General features: G+C 44.2%; 1 protein-coding gene across 2 annotated transcripts in view; it reads left to right on the forward strand.

The window, feature by feature from the left end:
- The window catches only part of INPP5A (inositol polyphosphate-5-phosphatase A), a 734986-nt gene that overhangs the window by 582641 nt on the left and 130507 nt on the right, over positions 1-21838 (forward strand). For both annotated transcript variants that reach the window (XM_082269250.1, XM_082269249.1), the window contains exons 10-11: positions 3723-3818; positions 6351-6425. In XM_082269250.1, the coding sequence (XP_082125376.1) occupies positions 3723-3818; positions 6351-6425 (171 nt within the window). The remainder of the gene's footprint in view (positions 1-3722; positions 3819-6350; positions 6426-21838) is intronic.

The following is a 21838-nucleotide window of genomic DNA, read 5'->3' on the forward strand; positions in this document are numbered from 1 at the left end:
TTGAACACTCCCACCAAGTATTCTGTGCACTGTTGTTACACATTATTATCCATTCATTTGTCTACACAGATAATTTATTCTGAAAAACATATTAATTACCTCTTAATACAGCTCAACTGTTAAACCATTAGCTTTGGATTAGTGCCAGTTAGTTTGGCTAGTCTTGTTTGGCCTGTAATGTCTTTTTGCTTGTATATCATATCATCTGTAGATTATCAAAATCACAGCCATAAAAATATATAATTTTCGGTTATTTGTTTATTGGAATAATGTTTTTTTTTTTTTTTTTCTGTGGTAAATCTTCTTTTCTTCTTTCTTTTCTTCTTTCTTCTTTTTTCTTCTTTTCTTATTTAAAGGATTCTGGGCCCAATAATTGAGGTTTTACAGATGATAATCATTAGATAAATTAGCACATTTACTAGTGTCCACATTACAATTGGTGCTAATAACAGGAGATATTAACTCCATGCTGCTAGTTGGTATAAGAATGTACCCCAACCTGTACCTTATAAGAGAAGTACAGCCAGCTTTCCTTTGCTTTCCTTTGCTATCCTTTGACCCAGAGTCAGCTGAGAGAAAGCTTTTACCCTATTTTGTCATTGCACAGGAAGGGTGAAAATCACGGTAGTATTGGGGCTTTGTTTATGGACACATGTTTTGCACTTTATAAATAATTTTTATTTCTGTAATATAGGATCACAATGTGCACAGTGTTTGATGATTTATTTTATTATAAAATCACAAAATATACAGATATATATATATATATATATATATATATATATATATATGTTGGTCTCTCGTGCTAATAGAATTAGTAAAGTACTAATATATGACAATTTTCTTAGAACTGCTGCAACTTACAATAAATTCACCAAATTAGTGCAATAAATCAAATAATATACACCAAGTTGCGCAAAATTATTGATGTAAAAATATATGAAAAATCAGTAAATCATATAAAATTATTAATCTAGCTGTGAAAAATTCACATATAAACAAACTCAAAATAATGAACACACACTGTGAACATAACATTAAAGTCCCATAATGTGCTCAAAGCGACCACACTGCCTAAAATTGGGCAGAGTCACTATGTAGTGTAATCAAAGTTCCAAAATATTTAAATAAATAACAAGTGCTCCTGCTAGTGGCCAATAATCCTGGAATAGTAATCCTTTTAGTCTTTAAAATCCTAATTGGACTCTCCAGGTGTCGTTCCCGTGAATCAGACAGCAATCACCTTATTAAACCACCACCAATGTGCACACCAACTCCCATTGGATGGTTCCTTACCAGAGACAGTGGCCCCCCCATTTTCATGGTATGGGCAAAAGCGCTTTGGGAATAACCGTATCGGTAATTCTCTCCTGGTTAGAATGAGCTCAGAGGGACCTCTTGTGCACGATTCCCATGAGGTAATATGGAAGAAAGAAAAAAACTCTCCTTGTGTTATTTTTACCTTACAACTACAAAGTGACTCTGCCCAATTTTAGGCAGTGTGGTCGCTTTGAGCACATTATGGGACTTTAATGTTATGTTCACAGTGTGTGTTCATTATTTATTATTTTGAGTTTGTTTATGTGAATTTTTCATAGCTAGATTAATAATTTTATATGATTTACTGATTTTTCACATATTTTTACATCTATCAACAATTTTGCGCAATTTGCGCAACTTGGTGTATATTATTTGATTTATTGCACTAATATGGTGAATATTAAAAAAAAAATTATTTTGGCACCATAGGATTTATGTAAACGTATGAATGTTATATATATATATATATATATATATATATATATATATATATATACACATATACAGGTCCTTTTCAAAAAATTAGCATATTGTGATAAAGTTCATTATTTTCTGTAATGTACTGATAAACATTAGACTTTCATATATTTTAGATTCATTACACACAACTGAAGTAGTGCAAGCCTTTTATTGTTTTAATATTGATGATTTTGGCATACAGCTCATGAAAACCCAAAATTCCTATCTCAAAAAATTAGCATATTTCATCCGACCAATAAAAGAAAAGTGTTTTTAATACAAAAAAAGTCAACCTTCAAATAATTATGTTCAGTTATGCACTCAATACTTGGTCGGGAATCCTTTTGCAGAAATTACTGCTTCAATGCTGCGTGGCATGGAGGCAATCAGCCTGTGGCACTGCTGAGGTGTTATGGAGGTCCAGGATGCTTCGATAGCGGCCTTGAGCTCATCCAGAGTGTTGGGTCTTGCGTCTCTGAACTTTCTCTTCACAACATCCCACAGATGCTCTATGGGGTTCAGGTCAGGAGAGTTGGCAGGCCAATTGAGCACAGTAATACCATGGTCAGTAAACCATTTACCAGTGGTTTTGGCACTGTGAGCAGGTGCCAGGTCGTGCTGAAAAATGAAATCTTCATCTCCATAAAGCTTTTCAACAGATGGAAGCATGAAGTGCTCCAAAATCTCCTGATAGCTAGCTGCATTGACCCTGCCCTTGATAAAACACAGTGGACCAACACCAGCAGCTGACATGGCACCCCAGACCATCACTGACTGTGGGTACTTGACACTGGACTTCAGGCATTTTGGCATTTCCCTCTCCCCAGTCTTCCTCCAGACTCTGGCACCTTGATTTCCGAATGACATGCAAAATTTGCTTTCATCCGAAAAAAGTACTTTGGACCACTGAGCAACAGTCCAGTGCTGCTTCTCTGTAGCCCAGGTCAGGCGCTTCTGCCGCTGTTTCTGGTTCAAAAGTGGCTTGACCTGGGTAATGCGGCACCTGTAGCCCATTTCCTGTACACGGTGGCTCTAGATGTTTCTACTCCAGACTCAGTCCACTGCTTCCGCAGATCCCCCAAGGTCTGGAATCGGTCCTTCTCCACAATCTTCCTCAGGGTCCGGTCACCTCTTCTCGTTGTGCAGCGTTTTCTGCCACACTTTTTCCTTCCCACAGACTTCCCACTGAGGTGCCTTGATACAGCACTCTGGGAACAGCCTATTCGTTCAGAAATTTCTTTCTGTGTCTTACCCTCTTGCTTGAGGGTGTCAATGATGGCCTTCTGGACAGCAGTCAGGTCGGCAGTCTTACCCATGATTGCGGTTTTGAGTAATGAACCAGGCTGGGAGTTTTTAAAAGCCTCAGGAATCTTTTGCAGGTGTTTAGAGTTAATTAGTTGATTCAGATGATTAGGTTAATAGCTTGTTTAGAGAACCTTTTCATGATATGCTAATTTTTTGAGATAGGAATTTGGGGTTTTCATGAGCTGTATGCCCAAATCATCAATATTAAAACAATAAAAGGCTTGCACTACTTCAGTTGTGTAATGAATCTAAAATATATGAACGTCTAATGTTTATCAGTACATTACAGAAAATAATGAACTTTATCATAATATGCTAATTTTTTGAAAAGGACCTGTGTGTGTGTATATAACACACACATATATATATATATATATATATATATATACACACACACACTATATATGCATGTGTGTGTTTATATATATATATATATATATATTATAATGTTGTGTTTTTTTTTGCACCATAGGATTTATGTAAATGTTTATGTAGTTAGAGAACTTTATGTTTATATAGTTTAGACTATTGGATTTTGTTTAACACTGAGGATTTACACTTTATTTTTTTCAGCATTGCATTGATTTTTCCTAATGTCTGTTAAAACAAATTATCTCTAATGTTTTTCATTCCTATAGACACTTTGTGCAAAAACTACAATGCAAACTGTCCATGCGCCTGACAACAATACGATAGACAAGTTGATATTTCGTGAATCTGAGAATGATCACAAGGTATCTAAATCATTATTTTACTGTCTACTTATATTTTGTTTTGTTTTCCTTTTTTACGGAAATGAAGTGCAATTATCAGTGTATGCATTCTAGTGCTTTTTTTTTTTTCCTAAAGTGCCTTTATTGAATTTAGTAGATTGCTTTTTGCACTCATCGGTGGTGAAAAGTGACAGAGCTGTGGATTATACTGTTATAGAGAGGGTAAAGCTTAGGTTTGAGTACCATATCTGAATCGGTGTGTTACTGCCAACATACTGAAAAAAAATTGGCATGCACCATTGTTACAAAGCATCTGCATTGCAGGCAGCACACCACAAATACACTACAGCGCGTTGTGGTGTGCTGCAATGCAGATGCGTTGTAAGGTTCGTTGGGGTGCTATTAAGATTAAAAAGCACCTCAGCGCACCATTGTACCTAGTGGGAACATACTGTGTGATGCATCCCTTTCATCTTTTTTTTTGTTTAGAAGGATATTGTCTGTCATGAGAGAAATATGTAGGCAACTGTTGCTGGCTCCTCATCCTGTAAATGCCAGTTGCCTGGCTATCATGCTGTTCTGTCATCGATACTTAAAAGTTCAGGACCTGAAGTGGCATGTTGGCTTTTATGCAACTTTCATTTGCTGCGTCTCCTCTATTGTTGAAATATGATTTTTTCTTTGTTAGGGAGCAAGTAGCTACTTTTGGTAGCTACCTGCTCCCACTTGTACTCGGATCGGATTGCCTGGGCAATCTGAGCAGGAGTTCTACTCCCCCGAATTCTCGTGGGACACGTCACAGATCCCAGGAGGCTGCGGGACCCTTCACAAAGAGCAGCATGGCTTGCGCATACATAGTGGGCAACCGGCGGCTAATTTATAATCTTCATTATCTGTTATGTTAAATGTTTTCAGTTGATCACTATTGTTGTCCCTTGATATACAGTATATATGCAGGCTTGGGTGATCTGAGAGACCATGTTTATGTCACAAATTGTGCAAAATACAATCTTAAAAAATGTTTTAATTTTTAGGTTGTTAATTTATGTCCATTTTTTCTTTAAAGGCTAAGTTTTTAGAATGTTACATTTTTCACCCTTATTTAGGATGTGTAACCTGTTCTAGTTACCCCCCCCCCCTTTTTTTTTGTTTGTTTTTTTGAGGAAAAATACTGAGGAGGTTCCTGTACTAACTATGCAATGTTAGTACAGGGATCTGCCCCCACTAAAACACACTTGTCAGCCCTAGCAGCCATTGGCTTCAAGCTCTGATCGAATGCCGGTTGGCTGTTGGTTTTCCAGCATGCTCCTTTGTCAGAAGCCGTACACATGGGCTAAAAGTCTGCCAGTAACTGCCGAACCGACTGTTCTTGGCCGATTTTGTTCTTTCTGCTGATGCAGTTTCTGGAGTTCGTTCTGTCTGCCTTCTGCATCATACTGATTCTGGAGTGTCTGCTAATGAACATCTGGCTTTAGGAGCCTCCCGCAGTGTAGGGGGGATTGCTGGGACCTGCAGTTCACCCTGAAGATACCAATCCTGGATACCTCTTTCTTGGACTTTGCCAAAGATTGACTCTTATCTGTGTAGGAATGCTGGAGCAGTCACAAGCCTGAGTTAGGGATTAGTTTAGGGAAAGACTGTTGCCTTTATTTGACTGTCATGTTAAGTTATTTAAGTAAAGCTTTTGAAACTAACACTGTCTGGTCTAAAGTCACTAAAGAGGTACAATAAAAGTAACCAGCACACATAGTCTGCAGCTCAGGTCAGTCAATGCACTTTGGGGTATGAAGTCACAAGTGGTTACCAATGGTAACAAAGGTTTCACCAGCAGCCTGTCATAAGTGTGGGTCTGAGGCAGGGGGGATAGCCACTTGCAGTAAGCGAAATGTTGTCGGCACTCTCTCCATGAGGGGTCTGCCTCCCATAGCCTGATCACAGGAATGAAAGGGGAAAAGTTAAATGAATTCCACGCTAGATGCACAGCAGGATCCCCTTTCTATTACTGGGAGTGAGGTAGTGGAGATACGCTGGACAGGTGGAGAAGGGCGTTGGCTCCGCATGACCCTCTTGAATGCACCAGTGACAGTAGTGGTGTGTCTGAACATCAGGCTATAGTTCAGTCATCTGTTCAAGTAAAGGTACCCCATGTACAGGAGAGTGATCTGTTCTAGGTGCCGCATAGCCCCAAAGAACCCACTCGGAGTAGGCCTCTCATGTTATCCATATGGAGCACCCAATGAGGAAGGGAACATGGAGGCCGTACCACACACCTACCTTTACAGGCATCTTACAAGTGAAGCTCAATGCTTTGTGCTTTATCAGTGGCTAGATGGGCTTTGCTGCACCATGAGGGGTCTGCCTCCCATAGCCTTGTGACTGCAGGAATGTATACTTTCCCATAAATTTTCTGATCTAAAAAAAAAGCTGTGCTTGCATTTACCTGCGCTGTGTATCAAACTCGTCTTTAACCATTCCCGTTTTTTTTTTTTTTTTTTTCAAAAACCATAGAAGACCTTTTCGATGATTGACATGCACTTGCTTTTCTTTTTCCAGGTAGTCCTACAAATAGAAAAGAAATTATTTGATTATTTTAATCAAGATGTTTTTAGAGATAACAATGGCATTGCGGTAAGTAACTTCTAATAAAATTATTTTTGAATAAAAAAATTAAGGCCTCCATCTTGGCTCCTATACATTTGAATAATAACAAAAAGGTTACACAGACATTGTACATTTATTGCTACTGTTGGGCTATGGGCTTCTTAAAGGCATAACATTTTTATGCTGACCCAAACATTGGGAAATGTAATTTTACTTTTTTTTTTTTTTTTCCTAACCTGAAGCCCCAAAAAAGCAATGTGTCTGTATCCATCCATTGCATGTGACAGTCATATTTTGTAGAGATGCAGAAACCAGCGCCTCCTAGTTCATGAAATCTTAGTCATTGCACATGTCAGAAGTTTAATTTACAACCTTTGGCCTGTCATTCTTTTTTTAGTGGGAAGGAAGGCACAAAATGAATACTATGCACACAACATTGTTTTTAGATTGTGGCAGGTCCCATAGGCACATGACTTTTTTTTTAGGATGAGCAGATGTTGCACTGCCCAGCTTTCATGGTGAGATGTCTTTGCATGTTTAACCAAACACTTAGTGGTCCATTAAAAAAAAAAGTTATGGCTGTATTGCAGTCATGTCCCTTCACACTTATATAGCACAGCAGTGGTGGGAGTTCAAAGTCAACAAAAATAGTGTTTTAAAAAAATATATATATACATATGCCAGAAGGAGTGCATGGTTATGTTACCTTTCAGAGTCACATGGTTGACTCGGTTCTTTTTGCTGTGGTATGCACAGAGAACACCATAAGGATACCACAGACACCATATTGTGGCCTTTTTTTATCATTAGGACCCAAAATGCAGGCCATGGTATGCAGTAGTTTTGGGAAGCAGATAGCGATTCTCATTTTCAGGACCGGTGTAGTGTATTCACACACATTCATGTTACATGCAATTCAATATAATCACAACTGCAGGGCCACAACATGTAAAGGAAAACTTGGATGAGTTGACCAATTAGTTTGAATAAGATCAGTCCAAAAGGCAGACGGACAGCTGTACTTTTTCTATCTAGTGGAATAAGTGTAGTACATTTTTTATGATCTGGACACCAGTGCAAAAAGTGAAATCCTGCCAACCAGGGCTAAGGCAGCACTTAAGGTTGTGACACTTTCTCATGTAAAGAGTTGAGGATGGGCATGTGTTGTTTGCACCAAATAGGAAACATTTGTGTATTTACCAGAGGTGGCCACAAATTCCTGTGTACGTTACCTAGTTTACACAACTTTACCATACTGTATGTCTTCCAGCCATGTTTGCACCTACCATAAACAAATGCAGTAGATCTCTATTTTTGGTTTCTAGGTTATTTCTTGTTCATAAAGTCTGACTGCTCCATCTGCATTTATCAAAATCCAGCAAAGAGACTGATATTTTACCTTAATGGTGTGTAGGTCACAAGCGTAAAGATCTGGAAATGTTGAACTGGATACCCTGGCAAATAATAAAAATGTCGTCTTAAAAGGATTATGGAACTGTACCTAGGTGTAGAATTCAGATGGGCATACAAGCATGAACAGGCAGTTATAACTTCCTACATAGTTATAGTTAAATAGTTGGTAAGGTTGCATAAAGACACTAGTCCATCCAGTTTAATCTGTGTAATTCCTCTGTTCCTCTAACTTTTATTTTATTTATAAAGTGCAGCATATGCTTGTATCAGCCTCTAAGCCTCCCTGTTGCATCCAAATGCTGGGCCATTTTGTCGGGAAAAGCTTCAGCACTGGTATTGAAGCTTGCTTGCCCCTTCAGTCCTTGCACACAATCATATTTGGCATTGAGGCAGCCCATCATAGTGATAAGCCAATAGAATTGTGTTGAAGAGATGTGGAAAGGGTTTGACGCTACAGGGATTCACTTTGGGGCGGATTAGACATTTTAGATTAGTGTGCTGTCTTGTTGCTAGTGTCATCACTGGTTTCTGTGCTTTGAATGGCATGGGGAGACCCCACATCCATTGGTCTCCTGGCTATAAATGAACCCAAAAATATGTCTGATCACCTTGAGCACACAATGGAGACATTGGTGATTTGCTTAGATCCTTGATGTCTCTGTAAAGTGGACATGTAATCACCTCTGTATATGGTCATGGCTACTGTAATACCCTCCTTAGAAAATACTAGTTGGTCTGACTGCCTCTGGTTTCAGTACTTAGTGTCACTGACATGATACAGTCATTCAGATCAGGAAAGTAAGAATTCCGGTCAAGTCCTAATCCATATGCTTGTTTTAAATCAATGATTTAGAAAGTATTGAACCTAGTGGATCAGCATGACAGCCACTGAACTAACCTTTTTAGAAGTAAAGGTTAAATAGGTAGCCTCAATACTTCCTCGGTACAGGATTTCCTATAAAGCTACCCTTTCCTTTGTCAATGTTTGCACAAACCACTGCTATATATAAACCATGAACCTTATAATCCACTCATAACGTGGGCTTGGTAAACAAAAACTGCCTAAATCTGTTCCCGGATACCCAGTTATTTCCTTATTGGGTGCTATAGTCTTTTCATCTCCCACAGCAAAAATGAGGTGCAGCCAGGTTGTCAGTCACAGCCTGAACATCAAATATATCTTTGCCCTTTCTGACACTCACATATTACTGGTCTCCACATACGTCAGCAACCAGGCTGTATGATTGGGGATGAGGGCTTTAGTGCTGACATTGAACAAATGGTCAAAATCAGCAACCGCAACAGTTGGGGAAGCCGTTTCAGGTACCACTGAGTTTACATGTTTACCACTATCCAACAAGCCACCAGAAGGGTTCGTTTAGAGCTTTTTTTTTTTTTTTTTTGGATAGTGTAGGATAGTGTGGGTAGTGTAGGGGGAATTATTAAAACACCCTATTCTATTTTAAATTGTTTTACTATCTGTGTCACTAGGTTTCCTGCCCTGTAGACAATTCCAGAAAAAAAGGGAAGTCTCTCCAAAAAGAAAATCCCCTCCTTTTGTAGTTCTTTCATTGGAGGATTTCTCCTCTGTTCCTGTGACAGTCTCAAAGACAATGGTCACTAGAAAAAAATAGAGAGGCTGTGCAGACCACAATGAAATAAAAAAAAACTCTAAAACATTAATACCACGTACCCATAAGACCAACATGGCAAAAAGAGCAGTAGCAGTAACCCATCCCATGGCTCCTGGCCCTACGCTTACCTTACCTAAATTTGGTTGGAGCAGAATTCCCAAAACTGTAAAGAAAAAAAGAATGTTAACATGGAAAGCCAAGGAGAAAAGAGCGTGGCACTTATAACTTTGAATTGCACAAGGTCCATATGCACCCTATACGAAAATATTACCATACAAAGATGAACAACAAAAGAGGCAACATTTTCTGTAAGGCAGAAGAGAGGAAAACCAGCCATCTCACCTTCCTAGGAAGTGTGGGTGAGTCTCTCCATTCACATTCAGTACCTTTTACCATGCAGCCTGTAAAACAAAATAACAGAATAAACTGTAGACTCTAGATAAAGAAGCTTGAGCAGTAAACGCCAGCTAGGCTTGTGCAGAATTTTATAGGCCCAGTGACCATGTTGGGTGATGGGGAAAAAAAAAGGAAGAGGTTAAACCATTTGGGAGAGGGAACCCCCCCCCCCCCCCCCAGGAGTAAACTTACGCAAGGCATAATTTCAAGATGAGAAAACAACCAGTGAATGTCATTGGCATCTTTGGCAACCCTGTCCTCTAAATCCAAAACATAAAAAACAATAAAAAAATAAATATAAATAAAAATAATTTGTGCGGGAGTTCTGCCCACTCTATTGAATATACAGAGAGTGCAGAATTATTAGGCAAATGAGTATTTTGACCACATCATCCTCTTTATGCATGTTGTCTTACTCCAAGCTGTATAGGCTCGAAAGCCTACTACCAATTAAGCATATTAGGTGATGTGCATCTCTGTAATGAGAAGGGGTGTGGTCTAATGACATCAACACCCTATATCAGGTGTGCAAAATTATTAGGCAACTTCCTTTCCTTGGGCAAAATGGGTCAAAAGAAGGACTTGACAGGCTCAGAAAAGTCAAAAATAGTGAGATATCCTGCAGAGGGATGCAGCACTCTTAAAATTGCAAAGCTTCTGAAGCGTGATCATTGAACAATCAAGCATTTCATTCAAAATAGTCAACAGGGTCACAAGAAGTGTGTGGAAAAACCAAGGCGCAAAATAACAGCCCATGAACTGAGAAAAGTCAAGCATGCAGCTGCCAAGATGCCACTTGCCACCAGTTTGGCCATATTTCAGAGCTGCAACATCACTGGAGTGCCCAAAAGCACAAGGTGTGCAATACTCAGAGACATGGCCAAGGTAAGAAAGGCTGAAAGACGACCACCACTGAATAAGACACACAAGCTGAAACGTCAAGACTGAGCCAAGAAATATCTCAAGACTGATTTTTCAAAGGTTTTATGGACTGATGAAATGAGTGAGTCTTGATGGGCCAGATGGATGGGCCCGTGGCTGGATTGGTAAAGGGCAGAGAGCTCCAGTCCGACTCAGATGCCAGCAAGGTGGAGGTGGAGTACTGGTTTGGGCTGGTATCATCAAAGATGAGCTTGTGGGGCCTTTTCGGGTTGAGGATGGAGTCAAGCTCAACTCCCAGTCCTACTGCCAGTTTCTGGAAGACACCTTCTTCAAGCAGTGGTACAGGAAGAAGTCTGCATCCTTCAAGAAAAACATGATTTTCATGCAGGACAATGCTCCATCACACGCGTCCAAGTACTCCACAGCGTGGCTGGCAAGAAAGGGTATAAAAGAAGAAAAGCTAATGACATGGCCTCCTTGTTCACCTGATCTGAACCCCATTGAGAACCTGTGGTCCATCATCAAATGTGAGATTTACAAGGAGGGAAAACAGTACACCTCTCTGAACAGTGTCTGGGAGGCTGTGGTTGCTGCTGCACGCAAAGTTGATGGTGAACAGATCAAAACACTGACAGAATCCATGGATGGCAGGCTTTTGAGTGTCCTTGCAAAGAAAGGTGGCTATATTGGTCACTGATTTTGTTTTTGTTTTGTTTTTGAATGTCAGAAATGTATATTTGTGAATGTTGAGATGTTATATTGGTTTCACTGGTAAAAATAAATAATTGAAATGGGTATACTGTATATTTGATTTTTGTTAAGTTGCCTAATAATTATGCACAGTAATAGTCACCTGCACACACAGATATCCCCCTAAAATAGCTAAAACTAAAAACAAACTAAAAACTACTTCCAAAAATAGTCAGCTTTGATATTAATGAGTTTTTTGGGTTCATTGAGAACATGGTTGTTGTTCAATAATAAAATTAATCCTCAAAAATACTAATTTGCCTAATAATTCTGCACTCCCTGTAGAGGTCCTACACCTAAAAGTGACGGGGGGGGGGGTGTATAATCAATAACCAAGCATAGTAATAGAGAAAACAAAAAAAAGAAGGGATGAACACACCCAAAGGTTACCTCTAAAAAAGTTTGTTGTAACCAATATCGCTAAAACAATACAAAGCATGGATGCTGTGTATTGTTGTATTAGCGATATTGGTTACAGTAAGCCTTTTTAGAGGTAACCTTTGGGTGTGTTCATCCCTTCTTTTTTTTGTTTTTCTCTTACTAACCGTGTCCTCTCCCACTTGTCATGTAACACTGAAGCTGGCAGAGGACTCACTTCCTCTATCAGCTTCTGTGTGGTAGTGTTAGCGCTGCACCCAGGGCACATGATGCTGAATGGATGTCTCAGGTGCAAGTGCCCACATTTTTTGTAGATTTGGGGCTTGGAGAGGTGGCTTCTTACTCTATCTGCCGCCTGTCACCACTGTGTAGCACAAAGTCTGGTTTCGCTGCAGTGCTGTGAAACTCCTCCTCAACCTTTGTGCTACATTCCTTTATAGACAAAGCTGCACTGCAGGAAACTTCACTAGCTTTAAAAAAAAAAAAAAAAAAGCTTGGGGACAGTCAACAGAGCGGTAGCGGCTGCGTTCTGCGAGAGGTGAAAGATCTGTGGGGGAGGATGTGAATTTTTCAAAAGGTGAGAGAGCTTTTTGTGATGGGCAGGGGGGAGGGGGGAGGATTTGTTATCAGACGAGAGAGCTGTGGGGGAGGGGAGGATTTGTGAACAGGTGAGAGAGCTAGATTTATGAACAGGTGAGAGAGCTGGGAAGGGGCAGGATTTGGTGAGAGAGCTGGGGGGGAGGGGGAGAATTATTGAACAGGTGAGAGCTGGGGGAAGGGGAGAATTTTTGAACAGTTGAGAGAGCTGGGGGGGGAGGATTTGTGAACAGATGAGAGAGCATTTTGTGTGTGTGAGGGGGGGTGTGTCTGAAGGCCCGTACACACGTACCGATCGTCGGCATACAAACGTCGGTGGACGAAGGATCTGCCGATTGTACGCGTGTTAGTATGGTGCCTCCGACAGATGTCTGCGCACAATCCGCGGACAAAAGTCTTTCGTGCAAACATGAAAATATTTGTATGCCGACACCAGAACGGACGATTGTTCGCCTGTCAGTACACAATTCGGCCGACAGACCGCAGATTTGCAAGACTGGGCATGCTCAGAAAATAGAAAACACAGGGAAAGTTAACCATTACATGACATCACTTCTGCAGTCGGCGGACAAAATTCTTGTGCTGTCCTTGTGCTGTCTTTGCACTTTTCAGCAGACACCGACATCCCGGGGAGAAAAGAGGAACATTTGTAAGCCGACCATCGGTACGTGTGTACGGGGCTTTAGTCACATGTTGCATATTAATGGCCCGTGAACAATACTCCCAAATTCTGCACTCTGTACAATTTCACGTTACATACTCCTGAGACCTGCACTTTGTATGTTGGACTGCACATTACACTGTACTCTATGTGCTGGGCTCTTTGTTAAATATTCCTGACCACTGCACTCTGTAAACAGGGATATATGTTGCATAATCCAACCACTCTGTATGTGGGGATTACAGCAGACAGGAGTATGTAAGGTACAGCAGAACTGACAGAGTGCAGTGGTCAGAAGTATGTAAAATACAGCCTAGTATAAAGAGATTATATAATGTATAGCACAGTATACAGGGGTAGCGGTTAGGAGTGTATATCACACACCTCAGATTATGTACAGTGTACCTTGCATGCTCCTGATCATAGTCTTCATGCTGTGCTGTGTGGTACATACTGTACATTTTAACCACTTCTGGACCGGAAGGTTTTTCCCCTTAATGACCAGGCCATTTTTTGTGATTTGGCACCGCGTTACTTTAAATGACAATTGCACGGTCCTGTGGCGCTGTACCCAGTGGTGTATTTTGGTTTTGTGCTGCCCTAAGCAAGGCAAAAATTGGGTGCCCCCCCTCCCCCTCCTAAGTAAATTTGCCCCACTCTTTCCTTTTTAACGGATGTGACTCCCTCCAAAATTGAAGGACTACAAGTCCCAACATTAACCCCTGAGATCTCACGAGAGGGGGTGAGAGAGAGGGGGTGAGAGAGGGGGGGTGAGAGAGAGAGAGAGGGGGTGAGAGAGAGAGAGAGGGGGGTGAGAGAGAGAGAGGGGGGGTGAGAGAGAGAGGGGGAGAGAGAGCGCAGGGGTGAGTGAGAGAGCGAGGAGGGGGGATGAGAGAGAGGAGGGGTGAGAGGCGGCTCTAGCAACCAGTGGCCAATAGAGTCTGAGGTGGAGGGGGTGGCTTTTTTGCTGCCCCCCCCTACAAAGTGCCGACCTAGGCCTGGGCCTTGTTGGCCTAGGCCAAAATACAGGAGTAGCTAGGCAACAAGATTTGTTAATATCAAAGCTTTTAGCATATCACACCCCTAGGGGGTGGTCCCCTCAGTCAATACCCCCCTGCTTCCTGCATTCTCAACTCAGTTTCTAATGCCTAGCTTAGGAGTAGCTGGCTGATCCTGTGCTGGGGCTTTCAGTCTCAGCCTTCTATCCTCTTTTTGATTTTATTTTGAGTATTTTTCTCTTTCTTTTACTTAGCTGTTCTTTTTCTTAGCATTAGTTTAGTTTCTTCGGATGAAGATGATCGTGCAGAGCTGGGTCTCAGACTGGCCACCCTGGATCCCAGGGTTCAGGGCCAGGGGCTTCCCAGCCTGCCATCGAGCGTTCAGCTCAGGTTTCCCTGGCATATTGAACGACCCATCCCTGTTCGCTGCAGGGATGCTGCCTGTGAGGTGGCTACCTCACCGGACGCCATTTGCGGTTTCGCACCGCAGTTCCACTGCGTCCTGGCTGCGACACTCCCTGTCCTCAGTGCAGCGGTTTGGTCGCTGGAGAAGGCTCCCCACGCCATCCGGACTGGTAAGTGCAATTCTATGTGGGGACCTGTCTGTTTTGGGTGTCAGTCTGTGACTGTGTGACCCTGCATGTCTGTGTATGTGCTGAGCTCCCTGTCAGATTCCTGTGTGGAATAGCTGCCTTTCTGTGGGCTGCGGGGGGGGGGGCTCTCCCGCTCTGCTATGTGAGAGTATGGGGCAGACTGGGCTTAGACATGCTGTGCGGCGGCCGCTACTGCGGCCCGCCATTTTTTTTAGGCAAATTATGGTGACCGGCCCTGTGTGGTAAGGCGCAGTGTTTTGGCGCCAAACGCCGCCATTTTGGCGGTGATCGATCATACAGCCACATGTCGGCGCCATTTTCTCATTGCCTAAAAGGCCTCAGCCGAGCGGCCATGTTTGTGTAGCCTGCATAGGCTTTATAGGGCGGTCAGTCATTGCATCACTTCCTTTTGCTCTGGAACAGCGATCGGTGGCAGCAGCCTGTGTGGTCTCTCCAGGTTTTTACCTTTCCTTTTCCTGTATTCCTTGCCCAGTGTCCTTATCCCTGTGGGGGTCAGTTCATACGGTAGTGTGCGGTGGGCTACGCTCGCCGCGGTCTTAAAGGGGCAGTCCTCCTTTTTCAATTATTGCTGGGGCATAGATTCTCAGGATTGCAAGTTTCCTCCCACCTTGGTGGGGGGCCAAGGGGCTGCTGCATCCCCCGAGGGGGCTGATCTGGCTGCTATTGTGGCAAACTTGGCTTCTCAGGTGCAGATGATAATGGCTGATCGATCCGCAAAACGGCCCAGATTGTCTATTTCCTCTGATTCAGAGGGCGATGGGGCTGCTATGGCTGGAGTGCACTTCTCAGGGTCTCGCTCATCTCTGGACCTTGGGGGGTCTGAGGGGGAGGCTGAGGTAGAAGGGGTTGATAATTCTCCCCCTGGCTCACCTGAAGAGCTTGCACTCATGGATGAGTTGGTTGCTTCTATCAAGGAAACACTGCGTTTGCAGGATGAACCATGTCCTCCTGCTTTGATGTCCTCTTATGGGACGCAAAGGAAACGCAAAACAGAGCAGGTTTTTCCCTGCCCTGCGGAATTTCAGCGCGCTGTTGATGAGCAATGGCGCAATTTAAAGAAGCCCTTTACTGTGCCAAGTAAGTTCAAGCTGCGTTATCCCTTTACACCCACCACTGATGAGCGTTGGTGTGTGCCGCCTTAGGTGGATCACGCGGTGGCGGTTTTGAATAAATCTACTGCGATCCCTGCTGAGGATACCCCGGTGTTTCGGGACCCTATGGACAGGAGATTGGAGTCTCTTGCCCGTCATGCTTATACGGTTGCTGGTTCTATGCTTAAGCCTATTTTTGCTTCCATTTTGGCAGCCCAGGCTATTGCGGATTGGGCGCAGGTGCTCAGGCGCACCCTGGTGGCTGACTCTGCTCCAACGACAACATTGGCTATGGTGGATCAAATTCATCAGGGTGTCATGTATTTGTGTGATGCGGACTTGGATTTAGTCCCTTTTGGCTGCACGCCTCTCAAGTGTGGCGGTATTGAACCGTCGCCTGATATGGCTGAAATGTTGGTCGGTTGACCAATCATCTCGCAAGACTTTAGCTAATTTGCCCTACGCGGGATCTCGCCTTTTTGGCGAGTCTTTGGATACTCTGATAAAGGGAATTTCCGGGGGTGAGAGCACTCTCTTGCCCCAAACTCACAAGAATAAGTTTGTTCGCGGTAAGAATACCTCGTTTAGGCCCTCTCAGGGGTCCTTTCGTGCCTTTCGGTCGCAATATAAGGGCAAGCCCTTCAAGAGCCAAGGCTTCCAGAAGAAGCCGTGGGCAGGCAAGCAGAAGTCCGGCCAGTACGGGTCTGCTGCCCATACCAATTCGGCCTGAAGGGGCGCCCTCACCCGGTTCTGGGGTGGGGGGACGTTTGCTCGGTTTTCTTCAACCCTGGCTGGCCCGCATTCGGGACAGGTGGGGTCAGAAAATCGTTCGATCTGGATACAAGATCGAGTTTCTCTCTCGGCCGGCGAGCTAATTTTTTCCCTCAAATCTTCAGCTGTCTCCGGAGCGCTTGCAGGATCTGCACCTGGCGGTGCGCGACCTGCGGGCCCAGGGAGTGGTGGTTCCGGTGCCTCATCGGGACAGATTTCGGGGGTTCTATTCCAATCTGTTCACTGTGCCCAGAAAGGAGGGCAAGGTACGTCCGATTTTGGACTTAAAAGCTCTGAACCGCTTTGTGCGGGTTCGCAAGTTCCGCATGGAATCCCTGCGCTCGGTGGTGGCTGCCCTGGTTCCGGGGGAATTCATGGCCTCCATCGACTTGAAGGATGCGTACCGTCACATCCCCATTTTCGAGGGTCACCAGAGGTACCTTCGATTCGCCATTGCGGAGGATCTTTACCAATTCGTGGCGTTACCCTTTGGTCTCGCTTCGGCTCCGCGGGTTTTCACCAAGGTGCTTGCGCCGGTTCTGGCTTTGAGAGCCCAGGGCATCTCTGTCTTGGGGTATCTGGACGATACCTTGATTCGGTCTGCGACCAGTCAGGACCTGGTGAACGACCTGTCCATCACGATGCAGACTCTGTAGGAGTTCGGTTGGACAATAAATTTTCCGAAGTCAACGCTGTGTCCGTCGGTTCGTCTTCCCTACCTGGGGATGATCCTGGACTCTGTTCAAGCGAAGGTCTTCCTGCCGGAAGACAAGCTCCGGACGCTTCAGGACGAAGTCAGGTCCCTCAGGGACAATCAGTGCTCGTCCCTCCGGACGTGTATGAGGTTTCTGGGATTGATGGTCTCGGCTTTCGAGGCGATTCCCTTCGCCCAGTTTCACACGCGGGATCTTCAGGCGGAGATCCGGGCCAAGTGGGACGGGCGTCCGCAATCTCTGGATCTGCGGATTTCGTTGCGCCGCCTCACCCGAAGGGGTCTTTTGTGGTGGCTCCAGTCCCTGGCGGTGTCGGGGGGCAAGTCCTTTCGTCCTTTGTCGTGGACGGTGATCACCATGGATGCCAGCCTGTCGGGCTGGGGTGGTGTTCTGGGCGTTCTGTCCGCCCAGGGAACTTGGTCGGAGGAGGAATCCTCCCTTCCGATTAACATTCTGGAATTGCGAGCGATAAATCTCTGCCTTCTGCATTGGACGGACAGGCTTCAGGGCCATCCGGTTCGGGTGCAGACGGACAATGCCACAGTGGTGGCCTACATCAACCACCAAGGGGGCACCAGGAGTGCCCGAGCGGCTCGGGAAGTAGCCAACATTGTCTTGGGCCGAGACGCACGTCCCGGCGATATCTGCAGTTCACATTCCAGGGGTGGAGAACTGGCAGGCGGATTATCTGAATCGCCAGACCCTGGACCAGGGGGAATGGTCCCTTCACCCAGAGGTCTTTCAGATGTTGTGCGCGAAGTGGGGTTCCCCAGATGTGGACCTGTTCGCGTCTCGTCTAAACAACAAGGTGGAAAGGTTCGTGGCAAGGATGCGCGATCCTCGGGCAGACGCCTCAGACGCGTTAGTGGCGCCCTGGCATCAGTATCGTCTGATGTATGCCTTTCCACCGATTCAGCTGCTATCCAGGCTCCTTCGCAGCTTGGCCTCGGAACCGCACACTGTGATTCTGGTGGCACCAGACTGGCCTCGCCGGTCTTGGTACGCAGACCTCGTGAATCTGGCGGTCGACGCTCCGTGGCGTCTGCCTCTTCGAGAAGATCTCCTGTCTCAAGGACCGATATTCCATCCTGCTTTACAGTCGCTGGCTTTAATGGCCTGGCTGTTGAAAGCCAGGTCCTGAAGGATAGGGATCTCTCCCCTGAGGTCATTCCCACTTTGATCGAGGCTAGAAAAGCCTCTTCTGGGAAGATTTACTACCGTACTTGGAAGGCGTATTTTGCCTGGTGTGAGTCCAGGGGGTATTCCCCTCGCTCATACTCTGTATCGAGAGTGTTGGCTTTCCTTCAAACGGGCGTGGACCAGCGTTTGGCGTTGGCCACGATTAAGGGTCAGATTTCTGCGCTTGCCGTTCTCTTTCAACGCCCTGTGGTGTCTAATTCTTTGGTTAGCACCTTTGTTCAAGGGGTGTGACACTTGGCCCCTCCTCGGAGGGACCCTTTACCTCCATGGGACTTGAACCTTGTTCTGTCCGTGTTGCAGCATGCTCCCTTTGAGAAGATCAGGGAGATCTCGTTGTCTCTGTTGTCCAAGTAGGTTGCCTTTTTGGTGGCGATCACTTCGGCTCGCAGGGTATCAGAGCTGGCGGCCTTGTCCTGCAGCTCTCCCTACTTGGTGATTCACTTGGATAAGGTGGTCTTACAACCTAACCCTTCTTTTCTTCCGAAGAGGATCTCGGAATTTCACCTCAATGAGGACATTGTCTTACCTTCGCTTTGCGCGAAGCCTAAGCATCCAAAGGAGGTGGCTTTGCATTCCTTGGATGATGTTCGGGCGATCAGAGTTTACCTGTCATCGACGAAATCCTTTCGCAAGTCGGATTCTCTATTTGTCCTTCCAGAGGGTCCTCGGAAGGGCATGGCGGCGTCGGCTGCGACCATCGCCAAATGGATCAGACAGACCATTGTGCAAGCCTATGCTTTGAAGGGGAAGGTTCCTCCTTTCCCTGTGAAGGCGCACTCTACCAGGTCTCTGAGTACGTCTTGGGCCTATCGTCATCAGGCGATGTAAGGCGGCGACTTGGTCTTCCGTTCACACCTTCTCAAAATTTTACAAGGTGGATGTTCAGGCATCGGCAGATGCTTCCTTTGGCCGTAAAGTTCTTAGTGCGGCAGTGCCTTAGGGTCCCTTGTTTGGGTCCTTGGCTGTTGGGGTGTTTTTACCCCTAGGTTACTTGTTCTTCCTGGGTTGTTGCTCCTGTTGCGCACGTTTTTCCTGTTGCCCAGTTGGTTCTCTTACTTTGGTAAGGTTCCTTTTTCTGATGTGGGTACTGCGTTTTTCCCACCCCTCATGTCTACACTGCTCTGGGACGTCCCCATTAGTGAAGATTATGTAGTGGCGGCGACTGTCGGAGGACGTAAGAGAAAACTGAATTTTTGTAAAATCTTACCGTAAAATTCCTTTCTATGAGCCCTCCGACAGTCGCCGCCCCCGCCCCTCTTTTGGGGTTTGTTTATGTACTCTACTGCTATGCTACTGAAACTGAGTTGAGAATGCAGGAAGCAGGGAGGTATTGACTGAGGGGACCACCCCCTAGGGGTGTGATATGCTAAAAGCTTTGATATTAACAAATCTTGTTGCCTAGCTACTCCTGCGGAGAAAGGTCAATTACCCATTAGTGAAGATTATGTAGTGGCGGCGACTGTCGGAGGACTCAGAGAAAGGAATTTTACGGTAAGATTTTACAAAAATTCTGTTTTTTTCACTTTCTGCTAATAAAACATTCTCAAAAAAAAAAAAACATTTAAAAATCTATTTTTTTTTTCATCATTGTAGGCCAATATGTATTCTGCTAGATATTTTTGGCAAAAAACATCCCAATAAGAGTTGTTGAATAATTTATCGCGTCTACAAACTAGGGGAAAGATTTATGTCCTTTTTATTTATTTATTTAATATTTTTTTTTTTTACTACTAATGGCAACTTTTTTATTTATTTTAGTTTGACTGCATTGCAGCAGACAGATCGAACACCTAACTGACGTTTTTGACACTTTTGGGGTGACCAGTAACATTACTACAGTAATTTATGCTAAAAATATGCACTGTTACTGTACTAATGACTTTGGCAGGGAAGGGGTTAACACCAGGGGCAATCAAAGGGTTAAATGTGTCCCTAGGGGCGGTGCTTTCTAACTGTGTGGGGGATGGACTTATGAAATTAACACAGTGACCTGTGTTCCTAAATAGGAGGAACACAGGAGCCCTGTGTTTATTGCCGACAGAATAGTGGTCTGCCGTGTTTACAACGCCGTTCTGTCTCCACGGGGAGCGATCGTGGGTGCCCGGTGGCCATCCCGCCCGCATATCAGCTTACCCTGTGGTGAATGAACGTGCGCTCCCACTTGTGGGCCCGGTGAAGCAACGTACAGTTGGGTCGTTTCGCGGGACCGAGCCGACCTGCTGCAGTATATGTGCATGTGGTACATACAGTATATGTAGTTAATGTGTACTGTACATGTTTATGGCTGCTGCACCCTGTATGATATGCACTATTCAGCACTGCACAATATACTCCTGAGTCCTGTGCTCTGTGTGCTTCACTTTTCTGACTCTTGCGTCTTCTGCAGTACGCAGTTCTAAGCCTCAATAACAACCACTATTTTGCGACCATGTAATTTTCACCTCTAAGGAAGGCGTGGCTGGGGGTTGGGTTGTGGGTAGAGTTGCAGCAGGGTTATGAGTCGGGAAGGTGAGTTCCAGCACCTATTCTCTGAGGGAAGAAAGCCCTGAGTATAAGTATAAATCACTCAGAAGCCCTGATACTGATATTCTGTTGCTTGAGACAGTCAAACACCCTTTGGGTGGTAAAAGAAAAGTGTGTGCTCCCCATCAGCGACCCGCAGCTGGGCTCAGTACAGCGTTGCATGTTTGATGTTGAGTAAAACCAATCCTCGTTTTGGTCCTAATAAACTCACCACCACTCAAGCGTTTTGGCTTCAGATAAAACGTTTAAAAAATGTTAAATATTCACATATTTTTCTTGGATTCAACTGGAATAAATTGTGATTCTAGGTTATTGTGTAAAAACTGTTAATGGACCACTAAGACTTACAGGTATGGGAAAAGGTTAAAGTAATCCAAAACTTTTTTTTTTTTTTCTTTCCTTTGTAAGACATTTTATCAGATTTTTATTTGGCTATTTAATTTTTGCCACCTGTGTCCCATTCAAAAAATGTACCTCTATGTCCTGTCCTGTAGATTTCTTTCCTTTGTAAGACATTTTATCAGATTTTTATTTGGCTATTTAATTTTTGCCACCTGTGTCCCATACAAAAAATGTACCTCTATGTCCTGTCCTGTAGATGCAACAGTAAGTGAAAGAAAAGCCTTCCCAAGCCAGGGGAAATCCCCTCTTTATTGTTACCAGAACAAGCGTTCCTAATTGTCAGATATTCACTTTATTACTGTTCTATTGACAACTCCGTTTTAGGATTCTCACACTCAAAATGTTTGGATTTTCTTTCACTCTCAGTCCCAGTGACAGTGGACATCAAGACACAGAAGAAGTGAATCTCCATAGCAG

Source organism: Pelophylax lessonae (assembly GCF_965119305.1).
Source record: "Pelophylax lessonae genome assembly, chromosome: 9".
Lineage (NCBI taxonomy): Eukaryota > Metazoa > Chordata > Amphibia > Anura > Ranidae > Pelophylax > Pelophylax lessonae.